The sequence below is a fragment of the Dendrobates tinctorius genome, unplaced genomic scaffold (assembly GCF_039654945.1).
Source record: "Dendrobates tinctorius isolate UK_male_01 unplaced genomic scaffold, ASM3965494v1 ptg000147l, whole genome shotgun sequence".
Classification (NCBI taxonomy): domain Eukaryota; kingdom Metazoa; phylum Chordata; class Amphibia; order Anura; family Dendrobatidae; genus Dendrobates; species Dendrobates tinctorius.
The window spans coordinates 17,995,072-18,016,008 of NW_027361814.1; the positions used below are offsets into that span (position 1 = coordinate 17,995,072).

Sequence of the window (20,937 nt, forward strand, 5' to 3'; positions counted from 1 at the left end):
GGGGAGAGGTAAGGATATGGTTGCTTTTTTGTTTTCTTTTTGTTACAGGTCGATGGTTTATTTTTAGATTACCAGAGCAATAAATCTTGTCAAAAACTAGGTGTCAAGTCTGCAGTCACTGTGCGATATGTGTAATCAGGCCACATTCTGACAAGACATGTGCCATTTGTATGTCACAGGCTGTAAGGGGTTACTTTGCGTTTCTATATTCTATGTATATTTATTTTGGGTTTACAAAGTGACTGTTGCATGTCTCACTTGAACTGATCGGTTTTCTCTTTCTGTTCAGACATGAAGTTGTCAACATTAACCTGAAGGACAAGCCGGATTGGTTTTTTGAGAAAAGTCCTCTGGGACTGGTGCCATCTATTGAAACCTCTGATGGTAAAATAATCTATGAATCTCCAATTGTTTGCGATTACCTGGATGAGACCTTTCCTGAGAATAAGCTGACCCCAGCCGATCCCTACGAAAAAGCCCAACAGAAGATTCTCTTGGAACATTTCTCTGCGGTAGGAACTTTGTTGGACATGTAAAATCCATGTAATGTCTGAGGCTAGAAAAAAAACAAAATAAAAGGGGTCTTCTTCCAAACACTGTTTTCCCTATACTGAAGGGTTCCGTCTATGGTAGTTCCCCAAAAAATGGTATTCAGAAACTCCAAGGTCATGGATGAGGTGAAAAACTGAACCCAATGTAAGTGTTTTTCAAGAAGCGCTCACTTCTGTTGCTGCCTCACAAAACTGTCCTAAGGAAGGGCCACCCTTCAATCATTTATTCATAGCGTTGAAGGGAGAGTAAAGTCAATTTTATGTTTAGGAAATGTCTAACGAGAAAAGTAATCTGACCTTGTGTGCTTCATCTCAGGTTACTGCCGCACTCTACAAGATTATGTTTGCCAAGAAGGACAATCAAGATGCAACTGAATTAAAGAACCAGTTTTTTGAGAAACTTAAAAAATTTGAAGAGGTAAGGAAGTGGTTTTCAAAATATGATCTAAAATATACAGTGCTGTGCAAATAAATTGGGACAAAGCTTTTTTTTTTTTTTTTTTTTTTTTTTTTTTTATAAAATTGTAAGTTGGTTACCAATCAGTGATTCAAACCAGTTTTAACTGCTTTGAACAGGCACTCACACCTGTTCAAAGCAGTTAAAACTCGTTTGAATCACTGACTGGTAACCAACTTACGATTTTTACTTAAAATGCTTTGTCCCAATTAATTTGCACTGTGTGTATGTATATATAACTTTGCCAGAGCTAATAAATTTAAGAGACCACTGCACAGTTTCATAAAAATCAGCTTCTCTACATGACTGACAGCCATTCCAGTGTCAGTTGAATTCCAACCAGAGTACACCTCAGGCTGGGATCAGACATGCGAGAAACTCATAGAATGGTAGAGTTGGAAGGGACCTCCTGGGCAAGGAGTTTGTATGTTCTCCCCGTGTTTGCGTGGGTTTCCTCCGGGCACTCCGGTTTCCTCCCACACTCCAAAGACATACTGATAGGGAATTCAGATTGTGAGCCCCATCGGGGACAGTGATGAAATGTGTGCAAACTGTAAAGCACTGCGGAATATGTTAGTGCCATATGAAAATAAAGATTATTATTATCTGGTCCAACTGCCTGCTCAAAGCAGGATTTGCTAAATCATCCCATTGTTTCAGGCTATTGGCCCTCGCCAGTGCAAAGTATGAGAACTGATTTGGTTAGGTGAGAGGCTCTGGACTGAGGTCTAAGGGGTAAGGTTTCTCCTTGTGGAGAGTGACATACAAGCTCTGGCTTGGTAAGGCTTATTCGCCGTTAAGTGCTCCTCTGGGAAAATAATATGCAAATAGAGAGAAGTCTTGAACTCTATAGCGCCACTTGTCCTTACCTTGACAAGCCAGAGCTGGTATGTCACTCTTCACAATCAGAAACCTTACCCCTTAGACCTAAATCATCCCAGTCAGATGTCTGTCCAGTCTGTTTGAAGGCTTCCATTGAAGGAGAACTTGCCACCTCTCGTGGCAGCCTGTTCCACTCATTGATCACCCTCACTGTCAAAGTCTTTTCTAATATCTAATCTGTGTCTCCTCCCATTCAGTTTCATCCCATTGCTTCTAGTCTTTCCTTGTGCAAATGAGAATAAAGATGATCCTTCTACAATGTGACAGCCCTTGAGATATTTGTAGACAGCTATTAAGTCTCCTCTCAGTCTTCTCTTTTACAAGCTAAACATTCCCAAATCCTGTAACCGTTCCTCATAGGAGATGGTTTGCAGACCGCAGCATCAAATCCGGGTGAAAAAATGACAAATTTATTATGCCATCAAATACAACGTTTCGGCCACATTGATTGGATGCTGCTCTTCCTTTCTTCTGATTTGCAGACCTGACACCATTCTTGCTCCAGTTTGATGTGGGTTTTTTTTTTTTTTTTTTTGTGGTGCCCAAAACTGGACACCATATTCCAGATGAGGTCTGACCAAAGAGGAGTAGAGAGCAATAATGACTTCATGTGATCTAGACTGTATGCTTCTGTTTATACATCCCAGAATTGCATTTGCCTTTTTTCCTGCTGCGTCACACTGACTCATGTTCAGTTTATGATCTATTATACCCAAGTCTTTTTCGCGTGCTGTTGCCGGCACTTGGATTGGCCAATGCGGTCGCATAGCCATACATGCAGCTGCACGCTCTGCTCCTGAGTGCCGGCAGCACTGCAGGGTATTAATGTGCGAGTCTTGTCCGAGTTTCTCGCGTGTGACCCCGGCCTCATTCTACTTAATGTGCTTCTGATTAGGTGATCATCTGAACCAAGTTTTATTTAACGAAAAAGTATAAAAACCCTGCTGGTGTGTTAACAATCCTCCTTGATTTACATGTTTTTGCATATTTCCCATAAGGGATGGGGGCATTGCTCTAGAATCACTGTTGAGAAATGTGATGGTGTCTCCGCAGTGTTGGATGTTGATCTCCATGAGGTCATTCATCCTCATTTTTCACTCTGTTTTGGTGATCATCTGAACCAAATCTTATTTAACAAAGGAAAGTATAAAAACCCTGCTGGTGTGTTCACAATCCTCTTGCAAAAGGACAAGCTGGATGGCAAAACAAGTGCTAGTAATATCCCAAATGTAATAGGAATGAAATTTAACCATAAATGACTCTTAACCATGCCAAAGGAGTTGAAAAGAAAAGTCTTGAGTGAGGAAAAGGGCTCAATTCTGGCTTTACTAGCAGAGGGATACAGTGAGCATCATGTTGCCTCCATCCTTAAAATTTCTAAGACAGCAGTCCGTTACAACAAGGTCAAGCAGCAGACAAAGGGAACAACAAAGCTATAGACCAGCAGAGGGCAAAAACGACTCTCCACTAACTGGGATGACCGTCATCTTATTCGAATGTCACTCAGCAACCGCAGGATGACCTCAAGTGACCTAAAAAAGGGAATGGCAGCTGGGGTGAAGTGTATGGCAAGAACAGTTTGTAACAGGCTCCTAGAGACAGGGCTCAAGTCATGTTAAGGTAGGGGAAAAAAGCCTTTCATCAATGAGGAAACAAAGGAGAGCCAGGCTGAAGTTTGCCAAAGACCATAAGGTTTGGACTATAGAGGACTGGAGTAGGTAATCTGCTCTGAGTCTAATTTTCAGCTTTGTCCAACACCTTGTCATCTAATGGTTAGACGGAGACCCAGAGAGGTGTACAAGCAAGTGTCTTGCACCCACTGTGAAATTTGTTGGAGGATCGGTGATGATCTGGGGATGCTTCAGTGAGGTTGGAATTGGCCAGGTTAATCTTTGTGAAGGACATATGAATCAAGCGGCATACAAGGTTATACTGGAAAAACGGTTGATTCCTTCTTCTCAGGCAATGTTCCCCCAAGTCTGAGTACTGTTTTTTTTCCAGCAGGACAATGCACCATGCCACACAGCTAGGTCAATCAATGTGTGGATGAAGGACCACCACATCAAAACCCTGTCATGGCCAGCCCAATCTCCAGACCTGAACCCCACTGAAAACCTCTGGAATGTAATCAAGAGGAAGATGGATAGTCACAAGCCATCAAACAAAGAAATGCTTACATTTTTGTACTGGGAGTGGCATAAGGTCACACAAAAGCAGTGTGAAAGACTGGTGGAAAGCATGCCAAGACGCATGAAAGCTGTGATTTAAAAATCATAGTTATTCCACAAAATATTGATTCCTGAACGCTTCCTGAGTATTGTTATTTCTAAATGACTATGAACTTATTTTCTTAGCATAATTTGAGGTCTGCAAGCACTGGTTTTTTTTTTTTTTTTTTTTTTTTTTTTTTTTCCCCTCTCTCCTCATTTTCTTAATACAAAATTTAATGCTTGGAAACTCTAAGACATGTCAGTAGTTTATAGAATAAAAGAGCAACTTACACTTTCCGCGAATATACTTATAAAGAGAAATCAAAGAAAATTTTGCAGTGGTCTCAACTTTTGCCAGAGCTGTATATATATCATTGCACAAATGCAGCAAGGTATAATATTCCCTAAAATGCTTTGGTGTGTCAGACACTATACCTTGAGGTTCTGAAGGTATTCTAGTCTGGTTTCCGCATATTGTCCCCAGATGGCACTGATCTGAGTGATCTGCTGGTCTTTACGATTTGACTAGTCTCTCCCTTGCAAGTACATCGCTTGGAGCATGCAGTCTGGGAATGGCGCTGGACTACTATAATCTCTGGCTATTTATAACAGAAAAACCCCAGGAGCACTACAAATAACACTAAATCTGACCAATGTGTGAGTGTTATACCAGTGGCAAAACAATGAACTGTAATATATAAAATGAAAGAAACAATGTGGATGGCACCGCTATTACCATATATCCTCAGCTGGTGTGCGGCATTTGGAGCGCTGATAACTGGCAGCTTCGGGTGCTAGACCTGAGAATTCACAATGCTCTGTATACCCAAGTAGAGATGAGGTCGCACTCAACGAGCTGGTGAAGATATTGCTTGATTTACTGGCACATGTTACACATGTCGGGCCGGGGGAGTGACATCAGGAGTGCAGAGGGAGCTGACAACGATCGTTTCGCACTATCCAAGCGCTTCGACGGGTCATCAAGCGAAGCGCTTGGATAGCGCGAAACGACCGTTGTCTGCTCCCTCTGCACTCCTGATGTCACTCCCCCGGTCCAACATGTGCCAGTAAATCAAGCAATATCTTCAAGACGGGAAAGGTATATTCTGATTTCATGTCAGATATTGAGAAACTTGCAGATGTGTCTTTTTGTATAGTGTATGGAAACTGTAAATCTTTGAATGATAAGGTGTGTCCAAACTTTTGGTCTGTAATATATATTTCTCTTTATTAACAATTAGACGTTAAGACGTACTTAAAACCAAAACGGTTCACCTCCACATGCAAAAATAGAAGGACCAGGAAATAAGTCCTAAAATAAAAAAAAAACAAAAACATATGCCCCTGAAGCATGAAATGGCACCATATAGTTATATGAAACACAGCTGCTACATGAACAGTGCTTAGAAAACAGTCCCTCTAAAGGTTCATCAGTACAAAGGACCCACAACAATAGACCACTGGTGTGAGTTACAATTGCCTGTGTAAAATGAAGTAGCTACCTGTAGTAATCCAGAATCACGGCCTGCACATAAAGCAATTTTAGTAACCCTAAGCACCAGAAGGCTAAGGCTATGTGCAGTTCTGCAGCAGAACTGCAAGTGATGTACAGTACCATTTAAGGCTATGTAAAACAAAAAATGCTGTGCACATGCTGCAGATCTAAAACTGCAGCATGTCACAACTTTTGTGCAGTTCTGCAGCAGTTTTTCATCTGCTCCATGGGAAATCTGCACAAAACTGCAGGTAAAACACATGTCATTTTACCTGCAGATTTTGCAAAATCTGCGCGGAAAAATCCGCACCATGTGCACATAACCTAAGAGTGTTGCCGACTGCACTATCCCTAAATGTCTGGATAGCATGAACAATACAAAAAGATCATCAAGCAGCACTTTAACATCTGGCTATTGTCTCCCACCTGGATCTTCAAAGTCTAGTTTCTCAAACACTGGTGCATTACCTGACTGCAATCATGCAGCCATGCTGTGACTCGTGCTGCCCGTGGCTTGGACAGGTTCTGGGGTGTTACATGGAACTCTCATCTCCCAAATTCAGGCTATGCTCACACGTACGTAAGAGTGAGATTTTACACGTTGAGTACTGAACTAAAATCTGCCACATTTCTGCATCTACAGTAAAATACTCATAACTTCTACACTTTCTGAATACGTTTTATTGCTAAAAAATGGCAAAGGCAAAAACCAAGTAACCGCTTCCAGAGAAATTTTTTTTTTTTTTTTTTCTGATGCTGTACATTTTTATATGCAGTATATGAACAAAGCCTTAAAGGTAACCTGTAACTTGGCTGATAGGAGATATGGCCACCACCTTTTAGGGCTTATCTATGGCATTCTGTAATGCTGTAGATAAGTCCCCGATCTGCCCTGCAAGAGAAGAAAAATAATTTTATACTTGCCTGTAGGGCGGTCCGGTCCGATGGGTGTCACAGGTCCGGCACCTCCCATCTTCTTGCAATACCGCCCTCCTGCTTGCTTCATCGCTCCCGGCATTATGCTCCTGCGCAGGCGTACTTATCTGACCTTTGAGGGGAGAGCCAAGTACTGCAGTACGCTGGGCCTCTGACCTTTCCCGGCACACTGCAGCTCTTTCCTCTGCCCATCAACAGGGCAGAGAAGTACGCCTGCGCAGGAGCGTGATGCCGGGAGCGGTGAAGCAAGCAGGAGGGTGGCATTGCAAGAAGATGGGAGGTGCTGGATCAAGACCTATGACACCCATTGGGCTGGACCGCCCTACAAGTGAGTAATTTATTTTTCTTCTCTTGCAAGTCGGCTCATCTACATAATTATAAAATGCTGTAGCTAAGCACTGAAAAGTGGTGGCCGCATCTTATATTGGCCAAAACTGCTGACAGGTTCCCTTTAAGGGTGTGTGCACATGCTGCGGATCCGCAGCAGTTTTTGCTGAGGTGTACAGTAGCATTCTAACCTATGGGGGAAAAAAAGCTGTGCAGACGCTGCGGAATTTTCCACGCGGATTTGCTGCGGCTTCAAAACCGCAGAAAGAATTGACAAGGCAAACTGCTGCAGAATCCGCAGAAAGAATTGACATCTCCTCCATTGTGGAGATGAAAAACCGCAGGCTAATCCACAGGTAAAACCGCAGGTCTTTTGACCTGCGGATTTTACAAAATCCGCGCTGCCAAATCCGCAGAGCATTCCGCAGCATGTGCACGTACCCTAAAGGTTTCTCATGTTCGTTCTTTAAGGCTGTGTACCCACGTAGGTGGTTTTTAAGCATTTTTCCGGCAGAAAACGCTTAGAAGCATCCCATTAATTTTAATGAATTTTGCACTTTTTGTGCATATTGATGCAGTTTTTCCGCATAAACGCAGCATGCTTGTTAATTTCACGGAAAAATCTGCATTTCAAACTTTTTTTTTTTTGGGGACGCGCAGGTAAAAACGCGTGTTTTCAGTCTGGAATTTTCGGCATACGTGGTTACATAGCCTAAGACTGCACCATTGTCCATCATCCCACATTGCTAGGATGCAGTGCACTCCTGGTGGGGGGGGGGGGGGGGGGGGGGGGGGGGGGTTAATTTTTTTTTTTTTTTTTTTTTTTCCCCCAGGGGCACCGTTACACCACTTGCCCAAACTGCTCTCTTCAGTGCTCCAAGTGCAGACAGCTTTGCCTTTGCAGCATCAGCATAGATGAGGACTAAAGATGGCCAGATACATCTTTAGAATGGCACTAGCAAGCTTTATAGCAAAGATGCACTCCTTGCCTAAAACGCCAGCCAGAGATGGTCTGTAACCTAGGTAATTTTAATTTTTATAAGTGATATATATTGAGACCCCCTGTTTACAAGGCATATAAACTTGGCACACACCCAAACGAATAGTGTTGCAAAAATTGGTGATTTTAATAGATGACAGTACATACATAAACGTTTCGGTCTATGACCTTCATCAATGTACGTTAGAATGTACTGTGAGCACTTTGTGAATAGGTTTCAAGAAAAACCAATGCTGCAGGGAGGTAACTATCGCCGTCCCACGTGCAATGCTGTGGCGTGTGGATGCGGTATCCGTCATCTATTAAAATCACCAATTTTTGCAACACTATTCGTTTGGGTGTGTGCCAAGTTTATATGCATTGATAGTCACGGATTGGGATCCTACTTGTGCACCATTCCGGTATCTCAAGGGTAGTGCCAACGGTTTCTGTTTATCCCCTGTTTACAAGGACTGATATTGGGTCAAAGGACATTACGTACTAACACTAGTGTCACTCATTGTCCCATTAAAATATGGCAATGATCAGCGTACAGACTAACAAGCAAATGCATTTTTTACATTGGCTCAAAAAATGAACCTGATATGCTGCAAACAAAAATGCACAATACATGTGGGGGATCACACTTTTGTATTAATCGTTTGCCCCCATACAGACTTCATCCGTCCGAGTAAAATTTTAAAATTCCTTTAAATGAGGAACCATCAACTTCTTGAATTACTGATGCTGTGTTCCAGGTATTAAATCTGCCTTAAGGCTTAAGTTGGGAATTCTCATATCAAAGATCCTATCACAATATGTAGCATCTATAATATTGGCAAATACCTCCAGTTAGAAATGTAGTATAGTTCTTCTGATTTGCTATGTCTTTCATGTGAAGGACCTTGGGTATCCATGGTTACGACTAGTGATAGTGACAGCTAGTTGATCATAACCATGAATACCTATGGTCATGCAATCCCTGCATATAAGGAAAAGAATAGCAAATCAGAAAAACTATACTATATTGGAGGTATCTGCTAATCTTATAAATGCTACATATTGGGATGGGATCGTTGAGATGGAATACTCTTAATTCACATTGTCAAATGTATCACATCAGAAACTGACATGTCACCTGTGAAGCTTCGCAGGGGCCAATGGGTTAGGGCCCCAACTGCCGATTCCAAGGAGGCCTGAGAGCTGGATAATTAAAGAAACAGGGGTGTAGAATTAGAGATGAGCAAATTTGTTCAGACTTTGTCCCCCAAATCTTTTTTTTTTTTTTTTTTTTTTTTAAGGCTAGTTTCACACTTGCTTTTTTTTGCAGCGCGTTTTTCCCGCAAAAAAACGCATTGAAAAAACGCATACAAAAGCATACAACTGCTGCGTTTTTTTCAAGCATTTTTATGAGCATGCATGAAAAAAACGCAGCGTTTTTAAGCGTTTGTATGCGTTTTTAGTGCGTTTTTACCGCGTTTGCGTTTTTTCCAACATTTTTAGGTGGCCCCTCACACTACCCAAACCATGACTTTACTAACCCTAACCCTGACCCTAACCCTTAACCAAATCATACTTAACCCTAACCTAAACCCTAACCCTGACCCTAACCCTTAACAAAACCATACTTAACCCTGACCCTAACCCTTAACCAAACCATACTTAACCCTAATCCTGACCCTAACCCTAACCCTTAACAAAACCATACTTAACCCTAATCCTGACCCTAACCCTGACCCTAACCCTTAACAAAACCATACTTAACCCTAACCCTAACCCCTAACCCTTAACCAAACCATATTTAACCCTAACCCTGACCCAAACCCCAACCCTAACCCTGACCCTGACCCTAACCCCCCTTAACTAACCCTAACTCTAACCCAAACCCCTAAATTCCATGGTTAAAAAAAAAAAAAAAACGCTGGTGCAAAAAAACGCATACATAAGCATGCCAATGCGCACCCATAGGCTATAATGGCCATTTTTAGCGCAAAACGTGCGCATATGTGCGCATGCGCTTTTTTGCAGGGCCAAAAAATGCAACATGCTGCGTCTGGAAAATACCAACGCATACCCCAAAAAAACGCAGCGCATGAAAATCGCATACATGCACATGGCAGCGTGCAGGTATGCGCACCCATGTTAAATATAGGGGAAAAACGCATGCGCAGGTTAGCGTTTTTTTCCAGCGCTAAAAAACGCAAATGTGAAACCAGCCTAACATCTTTTTATTGAGTTTTAAGTGCAAACAAGAAAAACATATGAAAACTGTAAGGTGTATATAACAGAGCATTTGATTACAAGGAAATCATTTGGTTATTAAATCAGTTACAGGTTGTATGGGATTTGATTTCAATCAAAATCTTTTTGTGTACAGCTGTTGTGTCCTAATAAAAAGAAAACCGATTTCCTTACAATATGGCTGTGCTGTTCTAATTCCAAAACTTTGTTCACTTCAAAGAATTAATGCCTGTACATATAAAACTATTTATTTAAAGTTATAAGGTAGTAGAGAAAGGGATAGGCTCATCTCTATTCTTAATGTAGCTACGAATATGGTGCCACAATCTTCTGATTCATCGCACTCTCAAATGCTGTACCTTCCCCAGGCTACAAAAATGGGATCCGTCATTTTGTGTGGATGTGTATATTTTCTATGTTCAGGGAGATAGTTCTTGGCTTTCATCTCAACTCTTGTTTTCAGGTCCTGACCAAGAGGAACAGTCATTACTTTGGTGGGGAGTCCGTGTCTATGATTGATTACATGATCTGGCCTTGGTTTGAACGGTTCATTATTTTTGATGTCCTGGAGTAAGTAAGATGAAAAAAACTGTTTAGCCCTAATCTACTTCTAATTTCTCACCATCCTTAAAATAGGGATGTATAATTTATATTTTTAGAGATGACCATGTAAAGCACTGTAGAATTTGTTGGTGTGATTTGAGCAGTAAAATTAATTTTAAGATCTGTTTTCTGTTTGAATGTGAGATTGTTCTCATTCAGAGGTAGGTCAATTTAGGCTTTGATTAAAACCTCGAACCTACAGCAGGTTTCTATAGGCAGTAGGAGAATAAATACTACCTGGAGGAAGTAGTACATCATCTGACATGTTTTAGATTGTAGCAGATCCTTATTAGTAAGGTTTATAGATATTTGATTAAGCCCGGTCAAGATCTGGTTATTTCAATTTTCCAGTTGGCAAGTAAGTCCACTCCTAAAAAGACTTGTAGATTTGGAAATATGGGGTTTAATAAGAGTGCATCAGTTGCAATATATAAAACCTATGCTAGTACAGAGTATATTAGAAATTTGGGGCAAAATAATATATGTGTGTGTGTGTGTGTGTGTGTGTGTGTGTGTGTGTGTGTGTAATAAGATTTTTTTTTTTTTTTTTTTTTTTTTTTATTTACTTTTTAAGGTTTTTGGAGAAGACCCCACGTGTTAATGCCTGGTACGAGCTGATGCTGCAGGACCAAGCTGTTAAAGATACTTTCACAGAACCAGAAGTCCTCATCGGCTTTTACAAACTATACTCTCAAAACAATTTGGATGCGGGTGATTATGGCCTTGATTAAAGTCACCGATAGATGTGCGATCCAAAAGAACCTCTTTAATATATTAAACCATTTTCTGTGTACCCTCCAAGGCTGTGAATAAAGCGTTTTCAAGAATTGATCCATCATTGTGTATGTGTTCAATATACAACCTATGGATGGATCATCAGATATATAGTATCCTGCAAAATCCTTAGGTTAGATAAAGAAAAAGTTAAAGGGGCTGTCCAGGTATAATATATATCCCTCCAGTAGGGACAGGAAACACAGATCAAAAAGCCACATCCCCTCATGTTTTTCCTGTCTCTATAGGACAGGGATGTCGTACTTTAAAAATAAGTCTACAGCTGAATATTTTTTTTTTTTTTTTTTTTTTTTTTTTTTTTCCCCTTATCGAAAAGAACTATGAACTTTTCATATGGATACGAACTTTAAAGTGGTTGTACCACGAACAGAGTTCATTTTTTAATAGATCTTGGAACAGTGTTATGTAAGAGCAGGAAAAAGCACATGGCCTAAATTTATTTAAGGGTTTTTATGGTTTTATAACATTTAAACGATGATGCAAACAAGTGCCTGCCAACTTATGGTGTTTATGTCCGCACACGATGTGATGACTTTACTGTACCCCCTCCCTGACACAGAATGACATCACAGTATGATTCTCCAACTGTAATCCCCACATTGTGCTCCCTACAGTATAATGGGCTCCACACTAATAAAAAAAAAAAAAAAAAGTCTATGGTGGCTTCAAATCTTCTGCAAGTTTTGGTACAGTGGGAGTGTTCTGATGTCGTCACGACCGCTGCACTGAGACATCAGATGCAGAGGGGGAATGATGGGAGAGGGAGCATCCCACTACCCTTACCCCTCCATCATTGCTTTCAATTGTATTTGCATCCAATATAGTTTAGTTGAAAGTGTGGTGTTGGTCAGCGTCACCGGCCAAATTTACTCAAGGAATCCGTCCAGCATTACAAACCAATATTTGATGCATGAGGAGGTCATCCTGTGGTGTGCTGTGGCTCTCCTATACAGTGGCACTTCGGTCGCGTTCCAAGGTAAATGGATAGGAAAATGGATATCCTGGGAAACCGGTAGCTTTACTGAAAACCTATTGTCTTTTCTACATGTGTTTGGCAGATCTTTGTTTTGGTGGCCGAGTCAATTAATGTATCTACTTGTTGCCCTGCGTATTCTTGAAGGTCGTAGAATGCCTGGCAGATGCCTTGCCAGTGTTAGTGAGTGCTGGTGAGGTCTTCTGTTCTGTCAAACTCTGATGCGAGCACACTGGCTAAAATCATGGCATGGAGATGGTTTCCAAAGTTGAGCTTTGTTTCGTTCCCTTGTGGAGTGAATACAGTACATGTTCGGCCTCCGATAAGAAAATCTTTTGCCTGAACCAAAAAATGCCAGAAGGAAATCATTTTGTCCAGGACATAACCAGTCACTTCAACACAAAGGGAAAATCTAGACTATGCAGTTACCCCAAAGGGTGATGAGGCACAAACCTCTTTATCTGTCAGAACCAGCGATTAAACCATGATGCCTGAGCAGTAGGGGGCTGGATCTCAGGATTTTGCACCCCACACCCCAGTTGTAGATGACTTGTTCAAATCGACAGATCCTGAAATCCGCCATAGAAAGAAAACTATTCTTACCCATTCTATCCCCTGCAGAGCTTGAAGGTAAAGGGCCTGTCACACTGAGCGATATCGCTAGCAATATCGCCACTGGTTTTTGTGACGTTATAGCGATATCGCTATGTCGATACTTTCCTCCGACCGCTCCCGCGCTGGTGATCGTGCGAGAACGTCCTGGACCGTTTCTCATCGTCAGCTTCCTGCTGTGACAACGAGCAACGCGTGGGCGGGAGGACGTCGGGATCGCCTCATCTGACAGGTAAGTAGCGACCCCCCCCCCCCCCCCCCCCCCCCCCCCCCGCGATGTTGCTGGTGAGATCTGCCTGTGTGGCAGCTCACTAGCGACCACTTAGCGATGCACCAGCGATCCTGACCACGTCATATCGCTGGTTGGAATCGCTGGTACATCGCTAAGTGTGACAGTACCTTAACTCTCTCTTCTTCCCAGGAACTACAAAACTCACTGTGTCGTCTCCAGGATTTGTTGTCTTCGGGAGTAGTCTTTCCAGTTACAGAGAGTAAACGGCAGCGGTAACTATTCCCAGTTATTCCTTGTTTTACAGAATAATCCATAAACCTAAAGCCTCTCAACCAATACATCACCTACAAAAGGTTCAAGATAGAGTCCATAAAATCTACTGCTCCCTTGATAGGATAGAACGTCATCATATCAACCTACAGGATGCCTATCTTTTTCTCATCCATTCAGCCTATTGGAAATTCTTACGATTCACGTCTACCCAAGTAAGGACAATATTACACTTCAGTTTAATGCTCTGCCATTCAGAATATCCTCAGCACCTCAAGTGTTAACAAAGTGTGAACCCGGCCTTACCAAGAGAGAATAATTCAGTCAGAGGTCAGTAGCCTTAAGATTTACAATGTCAGTCCTGGGTTCTATGACATCATGCATTCAGATGGTGGTATGGTCTCAAGCCCATATCAGAGTTCTGCAAACCTACATTCTTTCAAGCTGGGATGGATCTTGTATTTTTAATCTGGTGTTAAATATTTGAAGCCTTCATGCCTTGGTGATCGTTTACACTGGAGAGGATGTGGGAAGGGCTATTTGACCTCTGTTTCTTGTACCTCCTGTCATACTCCTATGATGCTAGTGTGAGGGGAGCCAGGGCCATAGTTGTGGCTGACAAAGACTGCTCACTCACGCCCTGATCTCCCAAGGGTTGAGATGCTGCCGAGCCTGGGCCTGCTGTCTGGGGCCGAGGCGCAGATGAGCCTAGGGATGAGATATTGCTGCGCGTGGGTCCGTGCTCTGGGGATGAGGCTCAGTCCAGCCTTCCAGAGTCAGGGGCTGAGGACCCCTCGCCACTTGCTCCGGTGTCCTCACTGCAACCGTCCAGTGATTTCCAGATCCCTCCGCCAATGCAGCTGCACACTGTGGCTCATTCACTTCTGGCGCGAGCTCCTCTGAGGCAGTTGCTGCTTCCAGTTCCCCGGCCGCCAACTCCTGACACTGATGTTCCGGCTCCCGCTGATGGTGTTCTGGCTTTAGCAGCTGCCGGCACTGCTCCTCCGTAGTTCCAGGGAAACTGAGTCCAGAACTCGTTGGCAACTCCCCTCTGTTGTCCGGGTCGGGTCTTATCTTCTGGTCTCTACTTCCACTCGATGCAGCCTATGCCGCCGCAGTACCGCGAACACAAGTGGTCCATTGCTGCCGATCCTGTAGCTTGTAATGGGGCCGCGCAGATGCACATGGAATTTTCTTCTGGGCCCCACCCGTTCCAAGTTGGGGACGCTTCCACCCGCTACACCCATTTCTTTGCAATCTGTGGTAAGGGGCCAGGTCTTCTCTTCAGACGCAACGACCAGGGGCGGACACCATGCTTTGGCCACCGACTCTGCCAGTCTTTCGCGCCATTTCCAAGTCAGGACGCCCATGAGGGGTGGGATTAAGGGTGTTGTCCTCTATTTGCTGCCATCTTCCACCATTTTTAGAGCCGCCATCTTTGCCATCAGAGTGTCAGTCACATCCAGTACACTAGTCACATACAGGGTATCAGTCACATCCAGAATATCAATATCTTCATCTTTCACGGCATCCCGCACGTTGAAGGTTGCGGGATCCTGCCAACTACGACAAGCGTGAGGGGAGCCAGGGTTGTACTCGTGGCTGACAAAGACTGCTGAATCACGCCCTGGGCTCCCAACACATGCATGCAATGTCCCCTTTGCAGCATACCTTCTACTGCACCTTCTGCACCGTCAGGGTTCTATCTGGGCTGCTGAAGTTATGCTACTGGTGTTGCACATAAAGAGAAGCTCTGCTATGTGTAGCACAAGTGATCGGAGTATCACAGCTTCAAGTGTCTAAAGAGACTACTGAAGCAAGTAAAATTTAGAAAAGTTTTTTTTTTTTTTTTTTTTAAATATACCGGTAAGTTCAAATCACCCTTTTGGCCCCATTCAAAATAAAACCAACAAAAAAAAATACGTTTGCAATCAGAAACACCCAATCTATTCAAATATAAAAAGAATTAATCTCAACGGAAAAGGTGTAGCAAGTAAAAATCTAAATGCCCTAAGTACTTTTTTTTTTTTTTTTTTTTTTTTTTTTTTTGGTCGCTGCAACATTGCAATAAAATGTAATAACAGGCAACCAAAAGATCGTTTCTATCCTAAAATGGTATCCATAAAAACATCAGCTCAGTGCACAAAAAATAAGCCCTCACCCAGCCCCAGATCCCAGAAAACAGAGATGTTACGGGTCACCGAAAACGGTGCCATATTTGTGCTTTTTTTTTTTTTTTTTTTTTTTTTTTTTTTTTCACCACACACCGAAATAAAAAAGAACCTAATACATGTTTAGTATCAGCAAACTTGTAATGACCTGTTTTCCAGTACACAATATAGTAAAACCAATGGTGGTGTTCAATAGTACAATTTGTCCTGCAAAAAGCAACTCAATGCCCATAGTGGCCAAAAAAATAAAGTTATGGCTCTGGGAAGAATGGGAGCAAAGAAAATAAAAAAAAAAAAAAAAAAAAAAAAGGAAAATCCCAAGGTCGTGAAGGGGTTACTCAAAGATATGTTCCCTTAATCCATAACTCTAGAATTGAATCCATCTCTGCAACATTGCTTTCATTAAATATATAATAAAGTAATGGGTCAATATATATATATATATATATATATATATATATATATATATATATAATGTGTCAGCAAAGCAGGACATCTAAGAGTCCTTTATTCTATAGAAGCACTATACACAAGGGGTTGGCACATGAGTTATATTGGCCTAATGTAAGTTTTACTTTTCTGTGCTTCAAAGCCCTCAATTTTGGAGAGCTAATGAACTTGGTTACACCCCTTTAAGGTAGAGGATAGCCAGAGACAGAACTTAACTCACACTGCTATTGGGGGGGAGGTGCTGGAGCAGAGCTGCTCACCGGGGAGGTACTGGAGCAGTGCTGCTCACCGGGGAGGTGCTGGAGCAGTGCTGCTCACCGGGAGCAATCACTCACCCAATCAGAGCACTGTCCACCAGGGGGAGTTCCAGGATAAAAAAGAAGAGCCTGAGCTCAGCAGAGCACATGGACAGGGGCCGTCTCCTCTTCCCCTTGGCTGCCCTGCATTGCATACTGAGTACTTAATTTAATTTATTATTTTTTTTTAATATGGCTAGCTGTACAAAAAAAAATTTGTTGACCCCTGGACCACACCAGTAATATGTTATACCATGACTCGCTTATTAAACTAGTTATACAAGCCAGTGACTTCTTAATCTGATATCACTAGAGTAAAATTTGAGTGGACGGTCAGAAATGAATGTACTGTACAGAAATAATTGCACTCCCTGTTTACTCCAAAGGAACAAAATTGTACAATTAGAAAAAATGGCTTATGCTCACTTTTACCTTTTTATGATAAACTGCGTGCATTATATGCTGGACATCATACAAACTATTGGATATTAGAAATATTAATAATTTAAACTTATAATGCACACTTCAGCTGCTGCCAAACATCTTTTTTTTTTTTTTTTTTTTTTCTTTTTTATAGAGTAACAGGAGTCCGCTCATGTACCAGAATCTGTGTGACTAATGTCTCAGTGGTTGGCACGGAAAAGGAGCTTCCTGCAATACAGATGGGAACTGATCATCTTTTGATGCGGAACCAATTTAGTGCCGCTCATGTCTGGAATCATATTGATATTTACACAACATTCAAGAAATCTGATCAAATTTCACAATGTAAGCTACATGCTTTTATTAATGGGGTTGTGTTATGAAAACACCTATTAACTGGTGGGGGGTCTGGGATAGGCTCTGATTGGCAAAATGAAGCAGTTTTGCCACTGATGGAATGGCACGGCAGTGTGCATGCCTAGTTGCGTGATAACTGTTCGGCGGACAACCACTTTAAATAGATATCTTAGCTGGTGTATTTACTTTGAAAATCCATGTGAGAATGGCTGTATAATCCAACGGAAGAGTGTAAAATCATTAGTCTAAATATTTTCAGTCTCTGCCTTTCCCAGCCTGACTGCTGCAGCTTGTACTGAGCAGCCTGAGATCTCAGCAGCAGTAGAGACACTGTGGGAACTATAAGGCAGGGGTCACACTAACTGACGCAAAATACGGTCTGTAGTTTACAGGCGTAATACGGATGAATTACCCCTAAATAGTGCTCCGTATGTCATCCGTAAGCAAGGTGTGGTCGCGTATTTTGCGCATGTCAGCATCCGTATGCAATCCGTATGGCGAGATTTTCTCGCCGCCTTGCAAAATGGACATATAATGGAGCCCTATGACAGGGTTTCTAACAGAAACGAAATAATAGATACAGACACACAGAATGCATATATAGTATAATATACACACAAGTCATTGAGAGAGATATATATTTCACAGAGTTCTTCATAGCAGAATAGCCGCTAATTCAATTGCCGGCTTCTCTCATCATTCCCCAACCCGACATGAAATGACACATGGTTTACATTCAGTAAACCTTTTAATTTCAAGTTTTCTTTTATATGTCCTTGACTAATAATTAGATGAGGGTTTGTGTGCAAAATTTTGGAGTTGTAGTTATTTTAAGGGGTTAATTTGTTGTTAATGCGTGGGTTTCCCATTGCCCTATATTGGTGGCGAGTGGGTTAATCTAACGAAGGGTTAATGTCACCATTCGATTGTAAGGTGACATTAACCCTTTGTTAGATTAACCCATTCACCACTGCTACAGGGTAATGGGAAGCCAACGCATTGTTTAACAATGAATTAACCCCTTAAAATAACAACTACAACTCCCAAATTTTTCACACAAACCCTCATCTAATTATTAGTCAGGGACATATAAAAAAAACATGAAATGAAATGCTTTACTGAATGTAAACCATGTATCATTTCATGTCGGGTTGGGGAAGGATTTGATTGAAGCTGGCAATTTAATTAGCGGCTATTCTGCTATGAAGAACTCTGTGAAATATAAATATATATATGTTTGTCACAATGACGTGTGTGTATGTGTGTGTGTGTGTATATATATATATATATATATATATATATATATATATATATATATATATTAGTATTCTATGTGTCAATATCTATCGTTTCTTTATTAAACCTGTCAGTGTGAGTTTACTGTATCGCGCACTGAATTGCCGGCTTTTCTAAAAGACACCGGGTGCGTATTTCTCGCAAGTCACATGTGTGGTCCGTGTGTAATCCGTATTTTTTGCGCACCCATAGACTTGCATTGGCGTATTATGGGCGTAGCACGCTCACAATCGCAGCATGCTGCGATTGGCACGGACCGTAGAATACGCCCGAGAAATATACGGCTGTTGGGAGCTACCCCATAGAGAATCATTGGTCCGTGTGTAATGCGTGCTTTTAACGCCTCTCACTCGTCCATATTCCTCGCCAGTGTGACCCCGGCTTAAGTCAGAGAATGTGAGCAGAGACTAAATTTATTCTTCCTAAAAGGATTAAACAGTCATTGTGATATGGATTTTTATAGTAAGTACATCAGCCTCCTCAGATATAGGAAATCTATCTAATGAATGACTCTTCTCTTGCTAAGGCTAAGTGCACACGTACCGGAACTCTCGCGGAAATTACCGCGAGAATTACGGAATTCCAGTCCGCGGGAAAATCGCATTTTAAATTCCCGCGATTTTCCCGCTGAAAAACTAGCATTTTGCAAGCGTATTTAGCTTGCAAAATGCTAGCGTTTTCCAAGCGATCTGTAGCATCGCTTGGAGACCTGATTGACAGGTTGGTCACACTCGTCAAACATAGTGTTTGACGAGTGTGACCAGGTTTTCACTATTGAGGCTGCCTATGCGGCATCAGTAGTAAAAGATAGAATGTTAAAAAAAATAAAAAATGGTGTTGTTCTTACCTTCCGACGTCCCGCGCATCCGTTCCCAGTAATCCTTTGCGAAAATGCTCGCGATGACGTCCGTTCTCGCAGGATCGCGATGTCTCGCGGTAATTCGTGATGACCGCGAGAACGGACGCCATCGCGGGCATTTTCGCAAAGGACTACTGGGAACGAGAGCGTGGAGAGAGGCGGGAATGCTGCGCGGGACTCCGGAAGGTGAGAATAACAATATTTTTTATTTTTAAATTCTATTTTTTACAGGGATATGGTACCCAAAGCCCGGAGGACAGTCTCCTCTCCTCCGGACCGTGGGTACCATCCGCAAATGTTCTGCTTACTTTCCGCATGGTGTGCACAGCCACATGCGGGAAGTAAGCGGAACAATGCATTCCTATGGGTGCGGGATCGCCGCGATTCCGCAAATTAATGAGCATGCTGCGGTTTTTACCGCGAAGCGATTCCGCCGTGGTAAAAACCGCAGCATTAGCACAGCATTGCGGAATCCCGTAGGAATGCATGGGATGCTTAATTTTCGCGTTTTTGCGGCAAAATCGCGCGGCTAAAACCGCCGCGGAAATGCGAAAAAAAACGCCACGTGTGAACTCAGCCTAAGTGTTTGCACTCTGCGCTACCATTGTATGGGAAATGCTCAAAACACAGCTGCGCAATAATGCAGGAGTTCACGTGAATCAGTGATTTTTGTCACAGAATTCACAAGCTAACCTTTGGACGCTAGAAGTAGCACGGCGGTGTGTGTACTCCTCTTGGGGAGAAGGCATTAAAAATGGTGGCGTTGTATAGTCTAGCTAAGGATATGTACACATCATTTTTTTTTTTTTTTAGGTGGATTCCGATTTGAAAACCCCCCTGAAAAAGCTTTAAAAAAACAAAAACAAAAAGAAATGCATATGTTCAATGTAAAAATGACTCGTGGTTCCATATGTTCAGACTTTTGAGCGACTTTTAACCACTTTAGGTTTCCAAAAAAGGAAAGCGGTTAAAAAAACAACACGTAAGCAGATCGTTCTTCAGGAATTTTCAGGTTCTGAGGACACGTCCTAAAAGAAGACAACGGGAAGGCTCAAAAAATAAGCGGGTGTCCCTTTTGAGCAGTTTCTAATGTTTTTGATTATTGCCATTGTGAGATCTAGGTTGTGTGGTACTTATAGCAAGTATCATCTAATATAAGAATGTATAGTACAGATATTTAATAAATATATATTATTATCTTGTTCGGTATTGTGTGAAATCTGGTAACAGAATACATTTAAAGATTAATCTGCAAAACCTGACTGTGGATTACGTTTTTCGGCAGTGCTGGAGATGATCCCAGGATGCCTGCTGTCAAGTTCTTTATTCATAGTTGAGTTAGCCCCTGTACACAGTCTGTAAATGAAGCGAACAAACAGCAATGTGCATGTCTCCCTCTAGTGGACTAATATTTGCATTACACGTGTGACTTAACAGCGAGGACCAAACTTTCTGTGTACCACTATGCAAGAGTAAGTCCGATACCCCCAATCTGAGCAATAGTTGGCTAATACAGTACATT

The 20,937-nt window shown here is 42.0% G+C and overlaps 1 protein-coding gene across 2 annotated transcripts in view; it reads left to right on the plus strand.

The window, feature by feature from the left end:
• The window catches only part of LOC141049765 (glutathione S-transferase omega-1-like), a 28,814-nt gene extending 8,197 nt beyond the window's left edge, over positions 1-20,617 (plus strand). Inside the window, exons 3-7 of one of the 2 annotated variants that reach the window (XM_073546506.1) lie at positions 290-512; positions 868-969; positions 10,542-10,648; positions 17,058-17,248; positions 20,229-20,617. In XM_073546506.1, coding sequence (XP_073402607.1) covers positions 290-512; positions 868-969; positions 10,542-10,648; positions 17,058-17,248; positions 20,229-20,341 — 736 coding nt within the window. In that variant the 3' untranslated portion in view covers positions 20,342-20,617. Of the gene's footprint in view, positions 1-289; positions 513-867; positions 970-10,541; positions 10,649-11,255; positions 11,513-17,057; positions 17,249-20,228 lie in introns of those variants that run through there. The other variant, XM_073546507.1, reaches the window with a different exon arrangement.
• The last annotated feature ends 320 nt before the right edge of the window (positions 20,618-20,937 follow it).